This window comes from Oryza glaberrima, chromosome 2 (genome assembly GCF_000147395.1).
Source record: "Oryza glaberrima chromosome 2, OglaRS2, whole genome shotgun sequence".
Taxonomy (NCBI): Eukaryota; Viridiplantae; Streptophyta; class Magnoliopsida; order Poales; family Poaceae; genus Oryza; species Oryza glaberrima.
Window position 1 is genome coordinate 29975246 of NC_068327.1, and position 26862 is coordinate 30002107.

At 41.7% G+C, this 26862-nt stretch overlaps 3 protein-coding genes across 4 annotated transcripts; 1 reads left to right on the top strand and 2 right to left on the bottom strand.

Moving 5' to 3' along the window:
- The first annotated feature begins 1882 nt into the window (after nt 1–1882).
- Nucleotides 1883–9230, top strand: LOC127762937 (uncharacterized). Of its 2 annotated transcripts, XR_008015615.1 has the most exons (4): nt 1883–2688; nt 4004–4372; nt 4445–8738; nt 8832–9230. XR_008015615.1 is itself a non-coding variant. In XM_052287481.1 (3 exons), the coding sequence occupies exons 1-3, from the start codon at nt 2434–2436 to the stop codon at nt 8681–8683; spliced, it is 4863 nt and encodes a 1620-aa protein (XP_052143441.1). In that variant the 5' UTR covers nt 1883–2433; the 3' UTR covers nt 8684–9230. The 2 variants fall into 2 exon arrangements, 1 of the variants encoding a protein (XP_052143441.1); XM_052287481.1 differs by having other exon boundaries at nt 4445–9230.
- A 693-nt stretch (nt 9231–9923) lies between these two features.
- LOC127762938 (rac-like GTP-binding protein 3) lies at nt 9924–13629 on the bottom strand. Its single transcript, XM_052287482.1, has 8 exons — nt 13290–13629; nt 12837–12924; nt 12580–12689; nt 12407–12470; nt 11485–11549; nt 11250–11315; nt 11028–11131; nt 9924–10314 (listed from the first exon to the last, which is right to left on the bottom strand). Exons 1-8 carry the CDS (start codon nt 13392–13394, stop codon nt 10272–10274), a joined length of 645 nt encoding a protein of 214 aa, XP_052143442.1. The 5' UTR covers nt 13395–13629; the 3' UTR covers nt 9924–10271.
- Nucleotides 13630–21843: 8214 nt separating this feature from the next.
- LOC127763602 (protease Do-like 9) lies at nt 21844–26862 on the bottom strand. Its single transcript, XM_052288354.1, has 9 exons — nt 26264–26862; nt 25583–25782; nt 25301–25481; nt 24465–24656; nt 23812–24044; nt 23554–23655; nt 23371–23421; nt 22908–23012; nt 21844–22375 (listed from the first exon to the last, which is right to left on the bottom strand). The coding sequence occupies exons 1-9, from the start codon at nt 26802–26804 to the stop codon at nt 22277–22279; spliced, it is 1704 nt and encodes a 567-aa protein (XP_052144314.1). The 5' UTR covers nt 26805–26862; the 3' UTR covers nt 21844–22276.

Consider the following 26862-nt stretch of genomic DNA (forward strand, 5'->3'; position numbering starts at 1 on the left):
GGCGAGCGTGAGTGACAACATGATTTTCCTCCTGCCGCTTCTCTCGCAATGCGGGGAACAGTACTACTACTTCCCAGTTCCCAGCTGGTTAAAGTGGTAAATGCACCGTGATACCATGAGCCTTTGCGGTGGCTCGTGACATCGATGGTTTGTTCTAGTAGTTTGTAGACTTTCAGGCCTTGACAACATGCAGCTGGTGGGCCAAGAAAACGGGGGTGGCCCGTGATCATAGGGCGATTTGGCGTGGGGCACGGCCGGATGGGCTACGTGACTCCAACTACCACTCGCGGGCCGGAAATTTCAACTCGACGCTGGAAATAGTGGGCCAAACTCTGCTCCGTACGAACGGCGGCGGTAACAACGAACCTCGGCCACCGCACCTCCGCAGGGCTCTGCTTGTCATATTGTCAGCTCGTGATATATCCTTGGTAGGCCTGTGACTTCAGTTACGTCGGAACTGTCTCAGTGCTCTCCATTTGATCCCATTCCCACATGACCATAAGGAGTAGCACCATCTTTATAGCTATGATTAAGATACACATGTATATTTATCTAAATTCATTACTAAAAGTTATTATATTTTGAAACAGACCTCAGCCGGATGAATATCAACGGAAACTCCTCGACGAGGACAACATAGTGTTAATGACTACCAAAAGAGCATTGTAATACTTGAGATCAACATGATCTACAAAATGAAACAAAGCCTTTGCAACCTCAACCAGGGGCGGATACAGCATGGGGGCAGCGGAGTCTCGAGCCCCTATACTGGTGTGAAGACTATAAGAGCTCCACGAAGACTCTGCTAAATTTTTTTTACCATATGTAGATGGGAAGGGACTGTAACTCTATCTAATTTGTTCAGAGCTCACTACTATTTCTTTTTTAGATCCACCACTGCTTCTCAACTGTACTACTAGTTTGGTGCATCATTCCGAATGATACTTTCATCGATCCGAACAACACCACACAACCTCACGATCTCCACTTGAGCACCCGCCATTTGTTTTGACAATTGTATATACATGTACATATGATGCCACGATTATAATAAATGACCATGGTGTGCTTGAAAAAGCAGCATGTACTATCAATGTACTGTCCTCTTTGGAGCCATGTACCGATGTCGTACTATCAAAAGAAAATTCATTTAGGCCATGTTTAGATGGGGAATTTTTTTTTTATCATATCGGATATACGGACACATATTTAAAGTATTAAACATAGTCTAATAACAAAATAAATTATAGATTCCGCTAGTAAACCGCGAGACGAATTTATTAAGCCCAATTAACTTGTCATTAGCAAATGTTTACTGTAACACCACATTGTCAAATCATGGCGCAATTAGGCTTAAAAGATTCGTCTCGCAATTTACACGCAATATGTGCAATTGATTTTTTTACCTACATTTAATACTCCATACATATGTCCAAACATTCGATGCGACAACACGAAAATTTTTGTTTTGGGAACTAAACATGTTTGTTTTGTTCGCTTAGGAGTTAGAACCAAATTTATCCTATTAAAATATTAGCAGTGCTAAATTTGGTAATATTGAATTTAAACTAGACTGAATTTAATAACAAATTTAAACGTGTACTACATGTAACACTATCTATGTTACCGAATTTTTAATATGAAAAGAATACAGCTTAAATCCAAATAAGCCATACGACTGTAGTAGTACTGTTATGGTACCAGCAATCTACCACGTCGATGTCAGCGCCCGAGGAAACGAGCACACAAACACAACCCCCGCACAGTAAACCGGCACCGACCCCACCCGCAGTGACAGCACCAAGCAACCGACCTCGCCCACCCGCACCGCACCACACCCACGCCTTCCATGCGCGAGCCGAGCCGATCCCCGGAAATGCCCCCTGCTTTCCTCTCCAACCACGACCGCACCGCATCCCCTCCTCTCTCTCTCTCTCGACATCGCTTGCTCGCTCGCGCGCCGTCTCTGCCGCGATCTCTCTCTCTCTCCTCCCATCCCCTCCGCCTCTCCCCTCCTCTCTCTCTCTCTCTCCCCTCCCATCCCGAATCGCCGAATTCTCTCTCCCCCCCGCGGCGGATCGCCACCAGAGCCGTCGCCGAGCTCGCCCGTGTGCGCGGCTGCCGAATCCCCCAATTTCCCGACCGAATCCTGCCGTAATTGGGGGTCGATTCGGCCGAATTCGTGGGGGACTCCGGGTCGCTGTTTCATCCTCCTCCGGGAGGAGGGAGGTTGTTTCGTCTGGGGTTTGATTGGGATTGAGGCGAATTCGGGCGGTGCGCTTGGTCATGGAGGAAGGCCCCGTGGATCTAGGGTTTCGGAGCTAGGGTTACGGCCGGCGGCTGCGAAGTCGCCTGTGGCGGCGATCTGGTGATGGTGCAGCGGGGCGCCGGGAGTCGGCGAGGCGGGATTGTTGGCGGGGAAGATGCGGGGCTATGCATGGGCGACGCCAAGGCGGTGGTGAGGGGTGCGGCAACAGGCGGCTTCTCGTTCGGGGCATGTGGCCAGCAACTCGTGTAGAGGCAGCTACACCACCGGCACAGGGACCAGCTTCTCCTCCTCCCCGCTTACCTGTTCCTCCACCCCTGACGACTCCTTGTCTGCCGGCACCCACGACTCCTCCAGCGGCGGCTCATAACCAGGACTGGGTCGATTCTCCAAGGCCCGTGTCACCCGACTCCTTTGTAAAGGTGCCTACTTTGTGGAAACACTTTGTAATTTGTTGGTGTTGTCGATTCGTTCTTTATTAGTTTCTATCTGGAAAATTTCATCTATGCAGAGTAATTAGATTGCCTGCCTGCTTGGGACATTCAAGATTTTAGTCTAGTACATGTCACGACGAAAGTTTAAGTAAACGTGAGAGTTGTATTGGGTGGTTCGAGTTAACTTGGATGCTAACATGCTAACGTTAATCTGCCCTATAAAATAGGGTTCCTTTTCATGATTGGATTGGAACATGTGGGCATCTTTGTTTTACCAATGTGCGTTCCATATGTATCAGGTGTGCACAAAGTTGTGAACAAGTGACCTAGATTGCTCTTACTATTTTGGAACATATCAATTGTCTATCGTTTAGAGGAGTAACACCATGCTGTTTTAGGCATTCTACAATTTTTCCAGGCAAATACATCCATGAATATGTATTCAAAGGTGTTACTGGTCAATGGTAGTACATAAGTATGGCGAGGATGTAGTGGTTATGTTGGTCTGCACATGCAGTGAATGGTGTGTCTTGCCCATCTGGACGTCATGATAACAATGCAATTCACCTACTGTGTGCACACTTCTTAATTTTCCTAATGTAAAGCATAGTAAGCAATTCCCAACATGGTAGTAATTATATTTGATTTCTATTCCAAATTACAATGATATTGCAGAAGAAGAAATTGATATTTTGTTTTTATGGGAAGAGAATGTGTTTTTGGGGTCTATATATGGTGTATGTTATTGTAGACAAATGCTTGGAAAAACCAATACACTGTAAAGCTTAGCCTTGCATGGCTATATGAGGAAACAATGTAATTCATGATGATTATCTTCATCTGAAGCATCATATACGTTATCATACCTTGCTTTATGGGAAAATTGTCTACACCATGGTAATGTTGTGGGCCATTTTTAAAGTATTCAGTGACAACTACACAAGGTTATTGGTTAATAAGCATGCTCTATACCTTGCAGTCGACCAAGGTCATTGGCATGGTTAAAAACACATGTTCTAGTGGAACCAACGCCTTGTTACATGTTTAACATACTTATCGTTCCTTGGGTTCACAATCATGTTATAAAACTGAATTGTATAGTGTTTCCGAAACACATGGTTGCTATTTTTTTTTGTACGCAACTTTTTGCTTGTAAGATACTAACTTCTTGCATAACATAACAACTGATCCCTCAGTCATAGAGACCTGCTTTGCTCCATGCTTGTGAAGTACTAAACTATCGTGTGCCGTGCGAAGGCTATTTTCTTTACAAGAGGTAATAAATCATTTATTGATTTTTCAGGACGGACGTGAGTTCAGAGTGGGTGATTGCGCTCTTTTTCGGGCTGTCGATGTACCCCCTTTCATTGGATTGATACGCTGGATTGAGAAACAGGAAGAAGGTTATCCCAAGTTGCGTGTAAGTTGGCTTTACAGACCTGCCGACATTAAGCTCAACAAGGGCTTACAACTCGACGCTGCTCCAAACGAGATCTTCTATTCTTTTCACCAGGACGAGACATCGGCTGTCTCACTTCTCCATCCTTGTAAAGTTGCCTTTTTGCGAAAAGGTGCAGAGCTGCCAGCTGGAACTTCTTCATTCGTATGTTGGCGCGTTTATGATATTGACAACAAGTGTTTATGGTGGCTTACTGATCGTGATTATATAAATGTAAGTTCTATATTTTACTTCTTTTTTGTGCCTATTTGTATTTGCTGCTTCATGTGTTCAACTTATGCCCAGGAACGACAGGAAGAGGTAAATCGGCTACTGCACAGAACAAGGCAAGAAATGCATACTGCAGTGCAGCAAGGTGGGCGCTCACCGAAGCGGCTAACTGGCCCATCAGCTTCCCAGCAATTAAAGGCTGGTTCAGATGGGGCCCAAAATTGCGGTTCATCTAAAGGAAAGAAGAGGGAAAGAGGTGAACACGGAATTGATCAAATTAAGAGAGACCGTGATCGCACCCTTAAGACTGATGACACTGAGCCTGGAAACCTGAAAGGAGACAATATGAAGTCTGAAATTGCAAAGATTACAGAAAAAGGTGGACTTCCTCATGCTGAAGCTGTGGAGAAGCTAGTTCATCTCATGCAACTTGATCGAACTGAACGGAAGTTAGATTTTGCTGGTCGAGTAATGCTTGCAGATGTTATAACAGCTACAGAAAACCCTGATTGCCTTGGCAGATTTGTGCAACTAAGGGGCCTTCCTGTATTTGATGATTGGCTTCAAGAGGCTCACAAAGGGAAGTCTGGTGAAGGTGGTAGTCCTAAAGAAACTGATAAGCCTATGGAAGAACTTCTCCTAGCGCTGCTTCGTGCATTGGCGAAATTACCTATTAATCTCAATGCCTTACAAAGTTGCAGTATAGGGAAATCTGTTAACCATCTGCGAAGCCATAAAAATCCAGAGATACAGAAGAAGGCAAAGTGTCTTGTTGAAAATTGGAAGAAGCGTGTTGATGCTGAAATGAAGTCAAATGATGCGAAACCAGTTGTATCTGGCCAAGCTGTATCCTGGCCAGGGAAACCTGGGTTTGCAGAAATTTCTAGTGCTGGAAACAGACGAAGTGGCTCAAGTGAGCCTAATCTGAAAAGCCCAGTGTCTCAGCTTTCTTCATCGAAGGCCTTGACCGTCAAACCTGGAGCGTCTGATACTACTGTGAAGTCGAGTCCCTTGATATCTGGTTCTTCAAAACTACAGCATATTCAACCAGGAAATGCTGTAACCAACTTGAAGGAGCAACCCTGCAAATCATCTGGTGGGACTTGTAGCCCTGAGTTGCCTACGGTGAAAGAGGAGAAAAGCTGTAGTTCAAGTCAGTCTCTGAACAACAGCCAGTCATGCTCTAGTGAACATGCGAAAACAATTGGTTCTTCAAAGGAGGATGCCCGTAGTTCAACTGCAGCTTCTGGCATTGCTGGTAGAACATCTGGTAGTTCCTCACGTGTCCATCGAAGAACAAACAATGGGATTCTTGGTTCAGGAGGCCAAAAGGAAGCTACTGTGGCAAGGTCTACCTCACTTGACCGCTCTCTGTTACCGGAAAAAGCATCACAATCTGTCACAGCATGCGAGAAAGGAACTGACACACCATCAGATCAGGGTAATGGGCATAGATTAATTGTCCGGTTTCCAAATCCTGTCCGTAGCCCTGCTAGGAGTGCAAGTGGGGGTTCTTTTGAGGATCCATCATTTACTGGGAGTAGAGCTTCGTCTCCTGTGCTTGCAGATAAGCATGAACAGAGTGATCGCAGAGTAAAAATGAAAACTGAGAATTCAAATCCTCATTTAGGCAATGATACAAATGCTGAATCTTGGCATAGCAATGATGTTAAAGGAGCTTCAGTTTCTGAGGAAGGTGATAAATCACCTTATGCTATGCTGACCGATGATCGCAGTAGGACAACTGAAGAAGCTGGCAAAGATGCATGTGCTTCCCGAGTTGTTTGCTCAGATGCTAATGAAAAGGCGGCTTGCTCAAGTGAAAATGGGGGGAGAAATTCGTTCAACCCTATGAATGCTTTGATTGAAATCAAGTACTCTGAAGCTAGTCATTCCTTGCAAGCTGGAGATGATACAGCAATGAATCTTCTTGCCAGTGTTGCTGGAGAAATATCTAAATCTGAGTTGATTTCTTCATCTGCTTCACCTAGAAATTCACCAGCAAATGAAGAGGGCTGTGAAGGAGATAACATTGGGAAGCTAAAAGTACAATGTGATATGGGCTTGTCACGGCATGCAGGGCCAACAAATGATGCTGAGAAAATCATCTCTGATAAGGGTGAGAAAATTGGTGCAGGTTTGGTCGCAAAGGAGGAACAACACCTAGGGGATGCAAAGGACAATAAGGTCACATCTTCTGGGCAACCCTCTCCACCTGGAATAGATGTTAAGGCTGTTGAATCTCCTGCTAAGACTGAAAATCATGAAGTAAGGACTACAGATAAAGGTGGTGATGGTGACAAGTCGGTCACAAAACAGCCAGTTGATATCAAGATTGACGCAAAATTGAATATATATCCATCTACTACAAGTGAATTACGTGGTGGAGATAAACAATCTCATGGTTTGTTAAAGTCAACAGATCAGAAGAATCGCCAGTGTCTACCAGATAATTCAGAAGCCATTGACCGATCTGGTGACAGTGCTGCTGTTAAATTGGATGTGGAGCCTTCATTTTCATCTTCGACCGTGGAGGTGAATAAGGCTGATGGTTTGCTGGTTGGTAACGCAGTGCTGAGAGAGGATGAAAAGAAGGAACAACCTTCTTCCACTTCAGCTGATGCTACAAAACTAGCTGTACCAGCAGGTGTCCCATTTGGTCCAGAAAATGGGATTAGTTCTAAAGAATTAAAAGACAATTCCAGTGAATCAAGTAGTCATGCAAGACCTGGAACTACTGTCTCACAGGATACTGAACGTAGTGCAAGGCGCAGCTCAAAGAAGTCGAGTGATGATGCAAGTGGGAACGAGGACCTTGTCTCATCAGATGATGGTTCTTCTTTTGCTGCCAAGATCAGGCCAAGTGCTACAGCCAAGCTTGATTTTGACTTGAATGAAGGAATACCTGGAGACGACGTGCATCAGTCTGAGGCAGAAACCTCTCCTGCTGTGTGTTCTTCTGCAATTAATTTACCTTGTCTTTCTCCATTTATATCACCTATGTCAAGTGGGCTACCTGCTCCGATAAAAGTAGCTGCTACAGCTAAAGGTCCCTTTGTTCCTCCTGAGAACCTACTAAGATTTCAGCCTGAGACTGGCTGGAAAGGTTCAGCAGCCACAAGTGCATTTCGTCCTGCAGAACCAAGGAAAATTTTTGAGATGACTCTCAGCGCACCTGGCATTCCAGTTTCTGATGCTGCAGATAAACACCGCCCAGCACTTGACATTGACTTAAATGTAGCAGATGAGCAATTTCTTGAGGAAGATATCTCTCAGAGTTCTGTTCAGACAACTGGTTCGGAATCTGGCAACACTAGAAGAAGCAATGGTCCTGTACGAAGTGTTGGTATTGAACTTGATTTGAACAGAGCTGATGAAGTTGCAGAGAACCATTTTGTGTCGAACACTCCCCACAGGGTCGAAGTCCCATTGTTATCGTCAAGACCGTTACCTGCAATTTTCTCTAGTGCTGATACAAATGGCTCAAGGGATTTTGATCTCAATAATGGACCAACTCTAGATGAAACTGGCACGGAACATGCAGCAAGGAGTCTATCATCTAAAAATACCAGCAGTATACCATTCATACCTCAAGTTGCTGGTGGTAGAATGAACAGTGCCGAGATGAGTAATATCTCTCCATGGTTTGCTTCTGCACACCCTTATGCTCCTGTAGCTGCACAGCCATTTTTACCATCTAGAGGAGAACAGCCTCACCCAGTTGAGACAGCTGCTGGATGTGGAACCCAGAGGATCATTACATCCTTGGCAGATGGTGTCCAGCGTGGAAGTGATCCCTGCCGTGCTCCAGTTATTTCTACTTCACCAACCATGGTTTTTAATCCTCCTGCGTATCAATATGCAGGATTCCCTTTTACTCCTGGTGTGCACCTTCAAGCACCGGGGTTTTCAATTGGCTCGACATCTTATGCCAATTCAGCACCTGCAGGAGTTCCATATTTTCCTAGCATTGCTCCAACACTGTTAGGGCCAGCAGGTGCATTACCTGCTCAACATACTAGGCAATATGCAATAAACCTTCCTGAAGGAAGCAGCACTGTTGGACACGACAGTAATCGGAAATGGGGAAGGCAGGGCCTTGATCTTAATTCTGGCCCTGGAAGTGTAGATGCAGAAATAAAGGACGAACGAGTATCTTTACCAGTTAGACAAAATTTAATCACGCCACCACATGCCTTTGGGGAAGAGCATACAAGAATGTACCAAATGCCAAGTGTTGGAATAAAGAGGAAGGAACCAGAAGGCAGTTGGGATGCAGAACGTTCTTCATACAAGCAATTATCATGGCAATGAGCTTTTAACTGTTATCATTTCTCATTTCACAGTGACTTCAGCTTCCAGTGAGCTTGTATGTACTTGTATTCCGTCTCCAACAACCTGCTTGTTTCTCACTTGCAGCTCCTTTTCTTTTGAAATTAAGGTACGGTGCTTTTATTTGCAGAGGCAACTGCATGTGGAACTTGGGCTCTGGTGTGTTGCACCCTTGCTGGAATATACAGTTCATACATGACCCTGTGATGATGTGAATTGTGAGAGGAATGATACTTTGCTGTAAATGTTCATCATATTTCATACTTTCCTGGAAACATTTTTCCTTGGCTTCAGCAGTTGCACTGCTAGATTTTCGTAGCTGTCAGGCATATGCTTCTAATTTGCTCCGATATGACTGGAGATGGAATGGTATAGCCGTATAGGTCCTGAGCCACAACAAACATCTGAAGCCGTTGTAATTAGTCCAGCTTGTTTGTTTAAAGTTTCTTATGACAAACCATTTTCACATTGTTGGGCAAATCTGCAGCCTTACATATGATTTTAGATGTGACATGTATTTTTCGTGTAACCGTTGCATCAGTTTGCTCATGTAACTTTATGGACTATCCAGTAGACTGTCTGCAGTTCCCGAATGCTTGCAAGGGGCATTCTGGTGTAACCATCTCTGCCTTGCAGTCATAAGAAATTTAGTAGACCAAGAAATAATCTATTTCTGTATCTTTCGTTATTAAGCTTCCCTATTGGATTCCATGCGAATTCATTGATGCAAATTACTCCTATTTTGCTTTTGCCGAAACAGAGCAAATCCTCAGATGTCATGTTTGTCCTGTTCACCTTCCTGGAGCCTGAGGCGGTACTGGAACGGTTGTGTACACAAATTCGAAACTATTACTTCCATGTCATCCTGCAACAGTTGTACACAAATTCGCAACTATTGATCAGGGCGACTGCAACAGTTTAGAAAGTTTATTTAGTCGCTGATAGGTATCAAAGGTGAGTGGAGTTGTTTTTCGTTGTAATGGAATTATTATATGCCTTTAAGATAACCTCGAATCATTTTCTTTTGCAAAACAGTTTTTCCTCTCCAATCCTATATTTCTCGACATGCCGTCGTGGTCAGCTCCGTGCTATGACCGTGAGCCCAGAAAATCAGCGGCGCATTTGCGTCAGAATTTATGTAGCGCAATTTAGCCCAAACTACAACTGGAGCCTGGACTTCTGCATAAAACATTAAAACAACAAAACACTAGGGACGGCGAGCTTTGTAGTTGCTGCTTTCAGTTCTACCATCGAATCATAAAATGTTCTAATGACGATACTGAGACTTCAGATCGATTACAAAATCTGTGATTTTGTCCTGACAGAACGGTGTCTCCTTGTTCCTTTGGCATCTATCAGACTTTCTAGACCAACAAGAGCTAATAATACGAGCATTGTGCGGTACATAAGCAGACTAGTTTAACCATCTAACTCTAGTAATTAATTACCAAAAGATGCAAATATACACAAGAACTTTGCATCTAACTCTACCAGCACATTCAGACTCCAAAGGTTGCCAGCTTGAGGTTGCACCCAGAACATTGCATCATGTAAGGGACCTCTCAATCAATTAGGATTTGAAGCATGACATTTTCCTTCCACGGAACATGTTCCTGCAGTTGTAAGGCACGAAATTAACATTTAAAGGATGCCGTTTCGGACTCCATGCCTTAGTTTTTCTTTAAATCCCTTTTTTTTTTGGTGGAGGTGCAAACGAGAAATTAAATTTAGAAAGCAAAACAAAACATACAAATATACATCAAGCATGCATCTAGGGTGAATAAACATTCATGGTCAATTTTTTCATCGTGGACAACTGTTAACAATCTTGTGAATAACTCTTAGTAATACAAAAAAGGGCATTCACCCTTTTTACATGGCATGTATTTGATCTGCCATGATCTTTAATTAACTTCGACCAGAAATTTCTTTTGCAATATATTTCTACCGACAAAAACTTATGATCATATGTAGTATGTTGAAATACAATCAAGGGATATCACATTTGCATAAACAAACCTATACTTTTTAGCCGATTTTACAAAGTTTTGACTCTTGAAAGACAAGAACACCACATGAATTTGGACAAAGGGTGTATATCATAAGATCTAAACTTATATATATTGTAGGACAAAAGGCATATAGAAAATCAATGTCCATAGATAGCCTTACGAGTTACGACCAGCCAAAATAAAGAGATCATGGACTCATGGGATAATAAGACTCACCACCACCACAAAAGCTAGGTTCTTTTATATAGACGGGATACATCCTAAAGAAGAATTGCAGTGATGCAAACACCCATCACAGAATCATATATACTTACATCATAGAGCATCCTTGTCGTGATTTCTTTTTCTTCTTTTCCCTCTGCTTAGTTGGAGGCTGGATTACTACCTTGATAGCAGCATCAAACACACCTTTGACATTCTGCGCGTCATTTAAATACAACAAAGTAAGAATTTCAGCAAGTCGCAGAATTTTAACGGTTCAAATGAAGTTAAGACTACTACAGCAAGGGCACACCATTTCACTATGACTATTTTACCTGTTGTGTCTTTGAGCTGCACTCAATGTAATAAGCAGCACCTATTTGTTTTCGAAGTTCTTCACCCTACAAGAGGAAATATCAGAGACATTTTTTTTAGTCATCTCAAAGAAGACAGACTTTTTAAAAGCTAGAATGTGTTTCAACATTTCCTCTCAAAAGGCTGACAAATAAGGATAACCAAAGTTATAACGCTCTGGTTTCTCACCAATCAATAAAGTCACTAGAGATATACCTGTGCTGTGGTAACAGGTATCATGCCAGGATGGTCCAACAAGTAGTGCTTGTCTTCACGGAGATCTGTAAGCCAATTAAACAACAAGATGATTTCCAAAACTAACACTATAATTAACAGAAATTCAATAAGATACTCAAAACATGATATTAGACCAAGGTTTTGATAGGATACCAGGATTCCACATGCCAGCAGAATTGAAATGGTTTTGTTAGGATACAAGGATTCAAAATTCCAGCAGAATTGAAATGGTTTTGACAGGAATAAGAAATCATGATTACAATTGGTTTTATGAAAACTGCTAGTCTATATTCATGGGTTTTGTACTCTTATCTCATAAATGATTCATACTCCAACATAACTGACTTTCCCATTATTGCGTATAAAGTATAAACACATAATGCATGCAATTTCAAAAATAACTTCGGAGCATCCACTAAGCTGCACTAGAAAGAGCAGTTTTAGCCTTTTAGGTGAGTTCCATACCAACAACTATTTTGTGACCAGCTATCTAGATGACTGTCTACACTTTTAGTAAGCTGCACTAGAAAGAGCAGTTCTAGGTCAGTTCGTTACCTGCTATTTGGTTATCAACTACACCGATAATTGTATTGCGCATTTAGTAAGATGCACCAGATAGAGCAGTTCTAGGTAAGCTCCTTACCTACTGTTTGGTCATCAACTACACATAATATAACCTGTCTACATTACAAGGACCACTATCAGTAGATTGAAAACCTAATTATAAAACCACTACCAGTAGATTGAAAACCTAACTGAACTCCAAACCACAGAGACAAAAAGATGCTAACTACTACATAAGGTGATTAGATGTATATCATACTACAGCCCCAATTCCCATTTCTAATCATCGACATGCAGTTTAATTGAAACAAATGTTTTTCTTGTCAACAAAACTCACCCAATTTTGTGCCAACCAACACAATGGGCACGCCGGGTGCATAATGCTGTAGCTCCGGTATCCACTGAAAGGGAAGAACAAAGCACACAAAATACACATATCTTAGTATTTTCAAACAAACAAAAATATACCGCAAGGACAAGTCCAAGAAGTCAAAATGGCACATTCAGTACCTTCTTCATAATATTTTCATAGCTAGCTCGGCTCACAAGAGAGAAGGCAAGCACGAAAACATCAGCACCACGATAGCTCAGAGGCCTGAGCCGGTTGTAGTCCTCTTGCCCTGGAAAAGATTGCATCATGTTAGTTTTACGTTATCAAAGAATCACCGAAACGCAAAATTTTCAACCAGAATAAATAATTGAAAAGGGGAGAAAAGAATCTTGAATTCCAGGAAATACAAAGCAATCAAATCAGGAACTGAAATTACCAGCAGTATCCCAGAGGCCCAGATTCACCGTGGTGCTGTCCACAACAACGTTTGCGCTGAAATTGTCGAACACCGTTGGTATGTAGTCCTGCCAAATCAAATGCCCGTCAGAATTTTTTTTTTTTAAAAAAAACAGTGATAATTATCCAAAATTCACTACAAGAACGGAGCAAAAATACCCGCTACAAGGAAACACCTCCAACAAAAATATACCGAGAAAAATCGAAATTTTGTGTAACTTCAAGAAAACAAAATCAGCAACAAAAAAAAAAAAAGGAAGTAGAGGAAGCCTTTTGTCTCCAAACGAAAGTTCCTACTCGTTTGGCAAGAAACCGATCAAGAAAGATCAAGTCTTTTGCACCCAAAAAATCCTGATACAGCAACAGGGAAGGGGGAGAGAGAGGAGAAAACAAAAGAAAAGAAGAGAACGAGAAGGAGAAAGATTTGCTTTACAGTGGGGAACTTGTTGCTGGTGTAGCAGATGAGCATGCAGGTCTTGCCCACGGCGCCGTCGCCCACCGTGACGCACTTGATGAACCGGGAGGCGCTGGACGCCATGGCCGCACGCACCTCACTCCCGTTTCACCGAGGAGGAGCGCGTTGCGACTTTGCGAGAGAGAGGGAGGAGACAAGATGGGAGGAGGAGCAAGGAAGGAGGGGGAGAGGGGGAGAAGAGTTGTTCGTTCTTGGTGGTGTTTGGTGCGTGACTTCTCGGCGAAGTGTTTTTAAGAGGGGTCACATGCTTCTCACTCTCACCACCACGCTGCTGCTGTGCCTGTGCTGCCGTTGCCTGCCTAGAGAGTAGAGAAGCGAGCAACCACTGCCCTTTTATCTCGCTGTCCTGTTGGTGCCTAGCTAAGCTACCCCATGGACCATTGGTATCTCCCTTGTCCTTACTCCCTGCTTATTGAATGTTGTTACGGTACAGCAGCTTCTTCCCCCCTCGCCCCCTCTAGGAAAGTCCTCGACCATAACGACAGTTAGGAGCGTTTTGGTTTGATAATAAAATGTGCCATACCAATTTTTTTTAGTTTGAATAGTAAATGTGATGATTTGGTTTGAAACCAAATGTTTGGTAATACCTATATTCAATTTGGCACAATTCTAGAATATTCTTCACCACAATTTGAAATTTGGCTCTCAATTAACGTAAATCCAAAAACACTCATTTACAAATCTACCCTACCAAAATATAGGTACTCTCAAAACTGTCTAATGTTTAGCACTACCAACATTTTGGTAGGGTACTAAACCAAACAAGCCCTTAATCACTGCTATATGGGTTACATCCTTATATTATTCATATGTATCTATAACAATATCATCATTAAAAATAAAGAATATTGCTCTCTACGAGTTTGGGCTTAAAACCTAGAGTATTACGATATTACAACAGCCAGCCAACAATAGATAGCGGGATCTTTTGCAACCATAAATCGGTTTGGAGATTGGTACTAAAGAAAAGTCGAGAAATGCTTAGGGGTCTTCTGTCTAAACGATAACTTGTTAGCACGTTTTTCAAACCGCTAAATGGTGTGTTTTATAATAAAAACATATATACGTTTTTTAAAAAATCAGATAAATCTATTTTTAAAATGTATAATAGTTAATATTTAATAATCATGTACTAATGAGTTACCACGTTTTATGTTCCGCTAATACGCAACAATAAAATGGAGGTTAGAATAGGTCTAAGTGGCATGTCATGCAAAACGCGCGGGAAATTCAGCTAATTTTCTTTAACCATGTAATAGATAAAATGTTAATATGACGTGTATATAGAAGAGCAATATGTATATCAATTCATAGGCTGTACTAAATTAATACCAAAGATATGTCTCACCAAGATTGAGTTAGCTCATTTAATGGTATTGCTAGAAGACTATAATGATTCATTCAAAGTATCTAAGACTACAATAATGCAAAAAAAAATGCAAAATCATATCATAATGGTTCGTGCGGTTTGCGTTATCATCCAAAACTACTCGGTTGTCGCGAGAACCATCCTTACCAACAGGTTCCGCACCTAAAAACCGTTCAACAATTCGACCAAGTCAAAAGAGCAAAATTTTGATTTTATTATTTGGTAAAAGTTTATTCAAAATTTACCTTTTTTTTAGATAACCAATAGGTTATCGTGGCTATCAATGATATCAACAGCTAGCGGTAACCCCGTCCTACCCTGCCCACAGATTGCTTTAGGAGTATATGATCCAATTTCAGATGAAGTCATACAACAAATTGTAGATAATAGACATGATGGGGCCTAATATATGATTTTGCTAATGCAAATTGTATCTATCCATCCATTCATCTATCTACCAAAACATCTAAGGCCGTTTCTTTTCCCGCTTTTCAACTTTCAATCAGTATATATCCATCCATATAAAAACAATCTCATGCAGAAGGTAAGGATTTCTGCTTCGTTTGGTGATTCCTGATGATGTCCTTTTTGGTGTTGGCATATCGGGCAGAGAAAGTAATTTGTTTCCTCAGATGCTATGGTTTGCAATTCAAGTAAAGTAACTAATCTTCTTCATCTACACAAAAAGAAAAAGGAAAAAAAAGAAATATAACTTATTATTAGGCATCTTGGTAACCCCTGCATCGAGTGAATTGACTATTTAGTTCCTATGGAAATGTCACTTTAAAGATTGGTCATTATAGCATGTTTTAAAAGCCCATGATTAGGGTGCGTTGTAAATTGTTGTTAGATGATGGATGAAACTAATTTATCACAATTATTTAAGGCCACAAATGATTGAAGTAAATATTAGAAATTAAGTTAAAGTTGAGTCTTTTCTAAGAACTACCGTTGAAGAAAGTTTTTAGAAAAATCTTACCGATTTTAGGAACCGTGTCCATGATAATCTATCATCTGGTAGCTAAAAAGAACATACTTTAGAAGTTTATTCCGTAAAGTCGAAATACATGGAGTGGAAGATAATCTCTCTTTTTCTTAGAACGAGTGGAAGATAATCGATTTTCCTTTTATCTACTGCAATAGTCAATTGAGTTTAGAGTTAAAATTGGACGTGGGGGGATCTATTACTGTTGGGGCAATTCTCTTGTCAATTTGATGCCTATATACTTTTGTGTTTGATGTTTAGATGGAAATAGAATCTACTGATTTATAGCAAACGTTTTCAATGTTTTTTATTTTTTGTTCCATGAAAGGAGGACTCCACATTTCCACAATAACGGGTCGCCCTAGCTGTCTTTGCTCAACATTTTGTGGTTCTGCCGTTTTCTCTCTTTCCACCTTTTTTTGTTGGAAGTTTGCTACCACGCCATATACACCATGATTACAATTTTGTACCGATTTGCCAAATTAATCATTTGTAAATGAAACTCTCATTATTACAAAGGTTGTCGTTGTACCGCCGGAAAGCCGACGATGAATCATGGTGTTTTGTCCTTTCGTTCATTTTCCAACTCATCCATCAAAGAAAAAGAAGACCCCTTTTGCAAATTACCCATTTTGCAGAGTCAAATCATGACAAAAGCATTCACCAACTTACAAAGTCAAATCACGACAAATCGTATTTAGTTACTGTCTTAATTTGCATTAGACAATTGCGTGTCCGTTACGATGAGCACAGAACCACAGACTAATGGCGTTAGCAAACACTTATGTGGGGACAAGTACAATCGTATCAAGAAGTGTAACGCCAAAATGCCAGACTAATCTAGTTTCATGCACTTTGTTGATGCACTGAACCACTGATCTCTGGGCATTTCAAGCCGAAACACAAAGTAGTTTCCGTTGTAAAGTGGCAGTGTGTGTAAAGCATCTTTTCGAGACTTGCAGAGCTAAAAACTACTCACCTGAGCTCTTGTTGCTGTTCTGCAGAGACAAAGCATCGAGCGGTGCCACGAATGAGAACGTGGTTATCTTGTTTGTTCTCTGATTATCTTGATTGACATGAACGAATAGGCTCGGGTTTATTTGATCTACTTGCCAGGTGGTGTTCTTCGCTCCTAAACGCCATGATTACTAATCAATCTGACGTGTTGATTGTAATTTAGCACGAACGTGGCATGGCCCCGTCCTATTCTCCGACCATCACAGTCATAACAAGATTCAGAAAAACAGGCCTTTTGCGCATTGGACATATGCGTGGTTTGTTTCTACATGGATGATGGATATAAACGAAACTGATTAAGTTTATTACAATAATTTAAGAGCATGAATAAATAAATAAAATAATAAAAATTTGATAAAGCAAATTTTTTAATACTCGTACACATTTAATAGCTTGGGAAACACACCTATGATAATTTATAATCCGTAAGCTACCGAGTAGATCTGTAATCCGTAGCATTACTGATCTGTAATCCTTAGCACTGTAATATTCCCCTTGGCATAAATATTTATAAGATTTGATCAAACTTTTAAAATTATAACAATAACTTTTTATGGTACTACTACTTGTTTAAGCAAAATGTCTTATATTTTGTGACAGAGATAGTAGTCTGCGTTTGTAAAATACAATAGATATATAATAGTATTATAATTCCTTTTGAGGGTAATCTACATATATCAGTTTTTTCTCCTAAGAATTTGGAAAATTATCAATGGTGAAAGTTTCAAAAGTTTGACCGGTTCTTATTCTCAACGTCAAATATTTATAACTAAAGGGAGTATCTTTTATGCTGCTACTACGTACCTTTTTTTTAAAAAAAAAAAAGATACTACACAGTACTAGTTATATGTGTTATTTTCACTTATGGATTATGCGTACCACGATTATCAAATTTTGATTTCTCTAAAAAAAGTTTATACATCAGTGTTGATCAGATAGCTTATTCCGAGATATTTATTAGGTTTGTATATATAATATTTAATTCATCCTTATAAGCAATTGTTCGTTGTTTCAAATCTTCCATAAAGAACGCATTCTTAGCAGCTCATGTCAATTCAGTAAACTTGGAGTAGTGCACTCTACTCGTTCATCAGAGCTATTACAACTCTTTCGTCCGACTCCAATAGAGTAGCAGCTGTATTAAGTTAGTAACCATACAACGCTGTACTAAGTTAAGGCCCCGTTTAGTTCACACCAAACTTCCTCCAAACTCTTAATTTTTCATTACATCACATTACATCCAAAACTTTCCTACTCACGTAAACTTCCAACGTTTTTTTTTCAAACTATCAACTTTTTCTAAACTTCTCCCCAATTTTAAGAACTAAACACAGTCTTAGTAATCGTGATTCGTGATTCGTGGGCGGCAGCAGCTGTAGTAAGTTCGTAACCGTACAACGCTGTGCTCCGCCAGCTAGTGGAGTAACTGAGCACCGAGAACCTTAGGCCAAGCCACCAAAAGCATGGCTACAGCCTACAGACTGTTGTCAATGTCAATGCCAATGCCGTTTGCGCAATGCCGCTGCGCAGGCGACGCTGGTGCCGGTTGCCTGCCCACCCGACCGCCAATTACTGCGACCGCACGCACGGCACCGCGAGACTCGCCGACGCAGACACCGGCTGATGCGCGGGCGCCACGCCCACGCAGTAAAACAAAACACACCCAAAAACTGATGGAAAGCTGTGTACGTGACCAGCGTCACATGCCCGGGCGCGCGCGGAATTAAAACGAGACGCGCCGCGATGCGCTTGCGCTTGCTGCGGAAGCCCGGACGTACGGGCGGCGAGGGCGACGACGCGCGCGCGTCCCGTGACGCCGGCACGATCCGGTGCCGGGTGCTCGTGCTCCCCCCCTCGTCGAGGCGCACGTCTCGGTTGGCTTGCGCCCGGTCCGCGTCCGGTCCCGAGTTTAATGCGTACGTGCTGGGTACTAGCGTACCACACCAACACGAGGACACGACAAGCGGCACGAGGGGCCTCCAGTGTTAGGACGGGCCTTCCTCTTGCCATGTGTGCTTTGTTCCCTTCCTCTGCCGTCTGCCCCCTTCTCTTCTGCGTAGTCTCTTCATCCTCTAGCCAAAGATTAGGCACCTCCTCACATCTAGCTTTATTTGCTAAAATGTGACTAGCACAATCTTGACCACAGTGGACTTTATGAATAATAATCTCCCTATTTCTACACATAAGAGCATTGATCTCCCTGGTTATAGGCCAGAGTAGATAGATCTCTCTGCAGATTGCAGCATGCGTACCGCTTCCAAGCAATCTGATTACACCACGATGAGTTTTAGAGTCCATGAATCGCCAAAAACAATTTCTTCCTTACACGCCAGAAGCTCCATTTCCAGTGCATCATAGCACCTTCCAAAAAATCTGCAGGAAGAAAAGATGACAGTTCCTCTCTCATCTTTCAAGATCGTGCCAATGCCTCCATTCTCATAGTTCGGATCAAATGAGCCATCTACATTAAGCTTCATCCATCCAGGCTGTGGTTTCCTCTATTTCTAAACCAAAGCCTGCTGAGTACAAGCCTTTTAACTGACGGCCCCGCGAGATAGCTAACGACATGTCATTAGTTATGTCCGTTGGTGGAAGGTGCATGGAGTTGTGAGGATGAGAAATATTTCGAACTTTTTTATCATTATGACTATTCTTTAGTACTCTTGATTAAATTTTAAGATAAAATTTAAACGCTGAAGACAGCCATATTTTTTAATAGAGCCAGAAAGCATGTGTAGTGCCTACTGGCTACTGCTTAGCTGCTCTATTAGATGGCATAGGATGTTTGTTCGGGCCCTGGCCCTCTCTAGGATCAAGCAACATTTCCGTCTTTGCCGTATGTCGGGGTAGATGAGGATAAGGGTAGCTAGAGGCGATTGATTATTATTCATTGTCTTTGAAGATGACCGCTGTTTTGTTCCAAGATGCCAATATGGTACTGTACTACTTTACTGTTAGCATGTACGTTGCCACCATGTTGGTCTTTAATTTTGGCGGAAACGGGGCCGGCATGTCAAGTTTCAAGTTTCACGGTGATGGCGTTATGGGAGGAGACGCCCGGGCCCCGGAGTCCCTGTTTGGAACTGTTCTTCAATCTTGTTCCAGTGGTAGTGGTCGACTGGTCGACGTACTGTTCAATTTCAACTAATGTGGTTTGAAATTTTGGTAAGCTTACTGCTGGTACTTACTTACAGCTCCGGTCCTTTGTCAAAAATAAATAGTACTAACTGCTCTCCCAGTCCATAAATATAAGAAGTTATACATTTGTATTTGTTCACAAATATAAAGGATTTGGGTTCCTGAGACATAGCTTTTGTACTACTGTTACATCCGTCTCAAAATATAATGAGCTTAGAATTGGACACGGGTATAAAAAATATGAAATATTATGATTAGTTGAGAAAAGAATATAGATAAAAAAAATTATATTTAGGGACAATATTAAAGGTTAAAAATTATTATATTTTAAGATGGAATCTTATCTACTCCTACCTCTTTATACTAGTCTATTCCTCAACTATGGGTGCGTTCGGCACTTCGGCTGCCCTATTTCAGCTATGACACAGCCATGTTGCACAATAATTTGTGTCACTACAAGCAGCTGTGTGGCTGCGTTGCAGCAGCTGCAACGTGCAACCGAACACACCCTATCATAATTGGTAGTACTCACTTCCTTCTAAAAATATACTCCCTCCGTTTCACAATATAAGTCATTCTAGCATTTCTCACATTCATATTGATGTCATTCTAGCATTTCTCACATTCATATTGATGTCATTCTAGCATTTCTCACATTCATATTGATGTCATTCTAGCATTTCTCACATTCATATTGATGCTAATGAATCTACTCTAGATTCATTAGCATCAATATGAATGTGAGAAATGCTAGAATGACTTACATTGTGAAACGGAGGAAGTAATAATCTAGTATTGGATTGGAGGTATTGTAGTACTATAAATCTGGATAGGATGATTGGATTCGAATTATAGTAGATTGATATATTATGAGACGTATGTAGTACTACTTAATTCCTCTAATTAGTATTGATGTGTCATTTTGTTATTTCTTTATTTTTTTAAAAAAATATATTTTTTATATTTGTGGATGGAGGTAGTACAAGCAACCCTGTGCAAGTTTAAATGTTGAAGCCCAAAAATCCTTACGGCCTGTTTGGCAAGAGAAGGGAAGAGGAATGAGAGTTTTAAAGAGGGAGTTGATGGTGGGATTGGTCATGGGAGTTACATTTTTACTCCCCATTCCTTGTATGGTTTCACATCGAATTCCCTCCAAGTCTCACGAATTAACAGGCCTTCCTCAGGTAAGACATTGGTGGGAATTGGACCTTTTAATTCCCCATCCCAAACCCCCTCGAATTCCCAAGTCTTCCAACCAAACTACAGACTTAAACTCCCAGATATCATAAACTCTCATTCCCCATCACCAACTCCCTCCAACCAAACAGGCCGTTAGTGGAAGAGTTGAATTATGCCTACCTACAAACATTCCGGTTTCCAGACTGTCAGCAAAACCCGGTGGATATCAGGATATGCCCACCATATATTGCAGCGATGCCAGTACACTACCAAACCGAAAACGACCGGCCAGGCCAGCGAAAGCTTTCGGTAATTACTCCCATCAAAACAACCTGTGAAGCACTGAAGCAGCCACATGATTGCCGTACAAGCCATTGCAACATCGGGGTTTTTAAGCTGGTAATTGCGTCTATCATGTCTTTGCGACAGCACAGTGACCAACCACCACCTAACGGCGACGGCTCGTCCAGGGCTTGTGCTACCAAGGGCCAACATTCGTACACTGCATATTACTATTAGTATACAGTAATATCAAAGTAAAATCGTGGGGATTGCATGATGATGCACCAACCGGCAGCAATGGCGCGAAAGGGAAGCAAGAGGAAATGGCGCCAGATTTTGCCTTTTGGCACGGAGGGATACGGGCATACGGCTGGAGCAAATGCAGAAACGAAGAATCGGCGATGCCACATGGGCCCAGCTCTTCTCGCTTCAGCTGGAAGCCAGCTCCTCGTCCATAGCAATGGTGAGAGGACAGCTACGGCATCAGAGGCCAAGTTGACAACGCACCAATGGTAAACAGTTACAGGAGGGAGTACAGTAAATATAAGAACCGTCAGAGTGATGACCACTGCAACTTTAACAAAACTCAAACGTTAAGGTTTCACTTTGGCTGCTGACAAGACAGGGATAACTTCTGTTATGGGATTTGATGGTGTTTGGCCAAAATATGAAGTATGATCTCAGCTCACTAATTTAATGTAATGTAATGAAATAGAATCTTGTTTATTGTAACCACTATCGCTTTCACGATGACTCGTCGCTAGTAACAACTCCACCTAATAGTGATGTGACGCTCGTTTACTCGGAGCCTTCTTTTTGGTGAAGCTGGACGCCAACAGCACTTTGCCGTCCAGAACGTCTGGAGGGCTTTCAATTCGTAAGCTGAGGCTTCTCGCGGGCTGATGCTAATCAACCCAATCAAAAATGTGGCCCAAGCAGGGCCACCAAATAGCCGAAGGCCGCATCTTGTCCCCATTAGGTCTTCAGGTCATCAGACATTGCCGACGGTATACAGTGTGTTGTCAGAATGTCCTGTGTCGCAGCCTTCGCAGTTTTTGTCTCAAGGACAACAATCTGTCAAATCATACATTAGTTAAGTAATGTCAGCCAAACTAAGGGCCCCTTTGAATCGCAGGGTAGAAAAAACGGAGTAATAGTAAAAACACAGGATTCTGACAGGAATTGAAGTGTAAAAAAGATGATTGCAAAACACAGGAAAAACACAAGAATGGTCGTTTGATTGGAGCGCAGGAAAAACTCAGGAATCGGATGAGATAGATAGACTCAAAGGAAATTTTCTAAGAGGTTGGAGCTCTAGTTAAATTTCCTCCAAAATCCACATGCAATGTGCCATTCCATAGGAATTTCATAGGATTTGGAAAGCTTCAATTCTTTAAATCAAAGGGCCAAATAGAAAATTTTCCTATGGGATTTGAATCCTATGAAATTCCTACATAAATCCTTTGATTCAAAGGGGCCCTAAGCAACTTTTTTTGAGTAAAAAGTACTAGCTGGTAGATGCGAGTTTTCGAAGGGATTTTAATATGTGGGGTTGATATGCGAGATGTTTATAGAAAGGTCCAAACAAGAAGGGACCTGGGGATACCTGGTCATACTCCAGATCAAACTTCAAGAATTCATCCTTGCAATTTTCAACCATTGACACTAAGTTCTTCAAATTCTTCACAGGCTGACCATTGAAAGCAAGGACCTATTGACAGTAGTAAACATGCTTTATCACCATTCACCAAAAATAAGGATGGAAAGGCATTACAAATATCATAGTGCTAGTTGTTTTGGCTTTCAGAAACAACAGGAGAATCAATGAGATCTTGAGAATTGTGATGCAACTTTCAGACGTTGCAGTGTAGCACTCAATGCATAGACACGAAGGAAAATATATTAATTAGACAAGAGGACTAACAACAAATCAACAAATGCATGTTAATTGATAGCATTATATACTGCAGATATATATAGCTTCAAGCCTTAAACAACAATATGACTGGAGCAAGCCAACAGAATAAATTAAAATTGAGTAATTTATATCAGCTGACTGTTTGTATTACCTGAGTATTGACAATCTCTTCATAACCGATATTGATATCTGCTACAAGCACCTGCAAAGAGATCATAGCATGTCATTAAGTTAATTAAAGAACCTTCTAAAACCTAGCCTATTATGGAAGGAAATGATTGCCCAAGACTAACAGGAACTTCTAATGAACAATTAAGCATGAAGAACTCATAACCTGTGATACCACCACCAGCTGTTCATCAGGTGATTGGGCCATTGCATGTAAATGCTTGACCAACAACTTGACAGGTGCATCATATTCATAGTCCTTTCCATACTGGTAAGCAACACAGAAAAGCTCAGAGTTAAATAAATAATATCACTGAACAGTATAAGGGCTGCTATAGCTAGGATATTGTAAAAATGATTTAGAACATTTTGATAATTATTCGATACAATAGAAACAAAATGAAAAGGGAATGTAGATATAAACCTCGGATCTAAGATATGGAACAGAAACCGCAGCAAAAACAAAGCCAGCAACAATGTAATATGATGGTGGCCTGCCCTTTACATGAGCTGCAACAAGTCTCTTATGTGTTGCTAGCTTTATTTTAAATTCATGGACTTTCGAATTGCGCAGGACTTTAACTAGGGCCTTCTCGCCAGTATATTTCTGGGAAACAAGATAACTGAAGCCAATGCGCTCGCCGTGCCTGAAAGGAACTGGTTACACAACAAGATTTGTCAGAAAATATGACAATATTAGATTTATTTTCTAAATGGTTAGGAAGTTGACATCAAAACTTTCAAATGTAAACAAGACTAATTGTTTAGGCTCTACATGGAAATTTGACACCTTGTAAATGAAGTTTTTCTAAGCTATCTAGATTATGACTTCAAGAAATTCATGTAGACTATCTATTGCCAGAGCTTAGGAAATACAGCCATACACAAACAATAAATAGAAAGTAAAAAGGCAAATGCAGGCAACACAAACGGTCCCGTACAAGTCTAACAAAGACTTAAAAGACATGCCGATAAGTCATGTATGAGGTGCACTTATCAAAATTACAGGGCATTGGATGCAACAAACACCATTCCAGAAAGAGTCAAAAGTTCAAGGTTTGAGAAAGTGCGACTGACCTGTACCATCATTGGCAATGTCAATACCATCGAAGCTAAGAATAATATCTGATGGTTGCAGGCATCCAGACTCAGGAGCAGTTGGTTCCACTCTTCGAACACGAACACCCTTTTGATCAGGTTTCATTCCCATCGCTTTGCGGAGATCAGGATTCTCCATTTTCTGCCATTCTATTCCAAGTATAGGGAATCCTGAAATTATAATACATGAAGATATTAAATAACGGAACCTTCAAAAAACCACGTGGCAAATGTAAAATACCAGAAAGATAGAAGTGGTAACCATAGACTGGGTGTCATTTAAAAGGATAACATGAGATAAAAACCAAAACAACCAGTATTTATTAATAATAAAGAAATAACTGTCACTTGGCTCAAAAGATCAATAAGGAAAATATACTCTTCAACCAAAGGAACTGCAAATATTGGATAATGCATTGACAAAATGAGAACATGAAAATAAACTATGTAGAACTTCTTTTGGCTGTACACTGGTCACAATCAATTTATTTCATGATAATGAACCAACATTAGAGCACATCAATCATAAGATGACCACGGAAATCATTAGAAGGGAGAAAACTCTGTATGAGGCCATTTGCGAAAATAAATCAATCATTGTCCAATGCTGGTTCGGTCACAAGGAACAGTCAGATCTATACCAAGCTACAGATTATGCCTATCAATATCATCAGTGAATTATACTAAACTGGTTAGTTATAGGCACAAATTAATACCCAAACAGAGGTAATTATACTAAAAGAAAAGAAGAAGGGCCATGATCATACAATAGAAGTAAATGGCATATTCATGCAATTACGTTGTATAGCATTTACCTGTATATTCTCCAGACTTTTCATAGTCTTGAATGAAATGCATAATAACTGGGGTGGGTATCACATAACCTATATTCTCTGCATCTTCATGTTTGAGAGATTGAAAAGCTATACCAACACATTTGCCCCTGTCATTAAAAGCTGGGCCACCTGAATTTCCTGAGTTAATAGCTGCATCTATCTGTCCATAAAACCCCAAAAGTTAAAAGACTTATGATTTCTCAACATGTTATCCTCACAGATAATACTATTCTAAATGAGAATTGTGGGGAGAAAATGAACCTGCAATCCTAGAAGTTCTGTAGAACCGTGAACATATGAAAGTATCTCTATCCTGGAGACCACCCCACTTGTCACAGATATTGTGTCTCCTCCAATTGGATAACCAACAACAGTCACAGCATCCTGAAGTGCTGGCAGTGATCCAAACTCAACAGGCAAAACTCCTTCCCAGAACTCATCATCATCGACAGTTAACAGCGCTGAGATCGATCAACCATTACAAATTGAGACCAGATAAAATATGAAATTCATTTGTCTGTACACATTAAACAAATAGAGCTTCCCTGTTTTAATCTACAATCTATTCCCAGAAGAAGAAAAAGCAACCATACATTCTCCTATACCTATTCTTGCAACAATAGCATTTTCAAATTGAAAGTTTCAAACCTGTAGCCAGTTCCAAGAGCTGACATTACCCAGAAAAACAAGCATAAGTATTCATCTTTACAAAATATGATCAATGTTGCACAGGGTTCAGCATTCTCAAATCCATGTTTTCCGAATATGTGGAACCCTATTCCAAATGCTATTATTTCTCCACTATCCACAACTAGATACCAGTACTCGGGCCACACACCATGCTATTGGAGCAATCTTAGGAAGCATTGGATAAGTACTACAATTGCAACAATTGAGAAGGAAAAAACAATGCAGGTTGCAGCAGAGAAGGGGAAATCATACCAATGTCGCACTCCGTCCCAATGGCGAGGACCGTGGCCAGGTACTTGGTGTCGGAGCCGCGCTTCTTAAGCTTGACCTGGGTGTAGTGCTCCACGGAGTGGGCGTTTGTGAGGACGCGCCGGCCTCCGATGATGAAGCCGCTGCTGCTGGAGCTGTACTGCCGCTTCCTCTGCCACGGCAGGGAGAAGTTGGGCTCCGTGTGCACGCAGAACACCTTCACCACGGCGTCCATGGACGGCACCACCCTCGCGACCTCGTCCCAGCCCACGGGTCCCCCCGCCTCCACCACCGCGTCCCCTCCTCCATTCGCCACGGGCTTCGCCTCCCCGCGGCGGGGCGGGGACGGCGGCCGCGACCCGTCCGCGTCGGCAAGGGCCTCGTGGCGCCGCGACTTGCGGCCCCGGCGGCCCGCGGCGGCCGGCGCGGGGTTGTCGGCGGCGGTGGCGGCCACGGGGGACGCGGGCGCGTGGTTTTCGGCGGCCGCCTTGTGCTTGCGGCCGCGCTTGCGCTTGCCCTTGGAGGTGGAGGAGGGATCGTCCATGGAGGCGGGCTAGGGTTTCGCGGCGCGAGCTTGGGCCGAGCCGACGAGGAAGAAGAGG

Coding starts and splice junctions, on each gene's coding strand:
- LOC127762938 (XM_052287482.1), bottom strand. CDS start 13,394: ATGGCGTCCAGCGCCTCCCGGTTCATCAAGTGCGTCACGGTGGGCGAC. Junction 11,550..12,406: donor GTTGGTTGGCACAAAATTGG/GTGAGTTTTGTT, acceptor ATTGGCTTACAG/ATCTCCGTGAAGACAAGCAC. Junction 11,132..11,249: donor GCAGCTCAAAGACACAACAG/GTAAAATAGTCA, acceptor AATGACGCGCAG/AATGTCAAAGGTGTGTTTGA.
- LOC127762937 (XM_052287481.1), top strand. CDS start 2,434: ATGCATGGGCGACGCCAAGGCGGTGGTGAGGGGTGCGGCAACAGGCGG. Junction 2,689..4,003: donor CACCCGACTCCTTTGTAAAG/GTGCCTACTTTG, acceptor TTGATTTTTCAG/GACGGACGTGAGTTCAGAGT. Junction 4,373..4,444: donor CTGATCGTGATTATATAAAT/GTAAGTTCTATA, acceptor ACTTATGCCCAG/GAACGACAGGAAGAGGTAAA.
- LOC127763602 (XM_052288354.1), bottom strand. CDS start 26,804: ATGGACGATCCCTCCTCCACCTCCAAGGGCAAGCGCAAGCGCGGCCGC. Junction 23,422..23,553: donor AGCTGGTGGTGGTATCACAG/GTTATGAGTTCT, acceptor ATCTCTTTGCAG/GTGCTTGTAGCAGATATCAA. Junction 22,376..22,907: donor TTGATCTGGAGTATGACCAG/GTATCCCCAGGT, acceptor ATGATTTGACAG/ATTGTTGTCCTTGAGACAAA.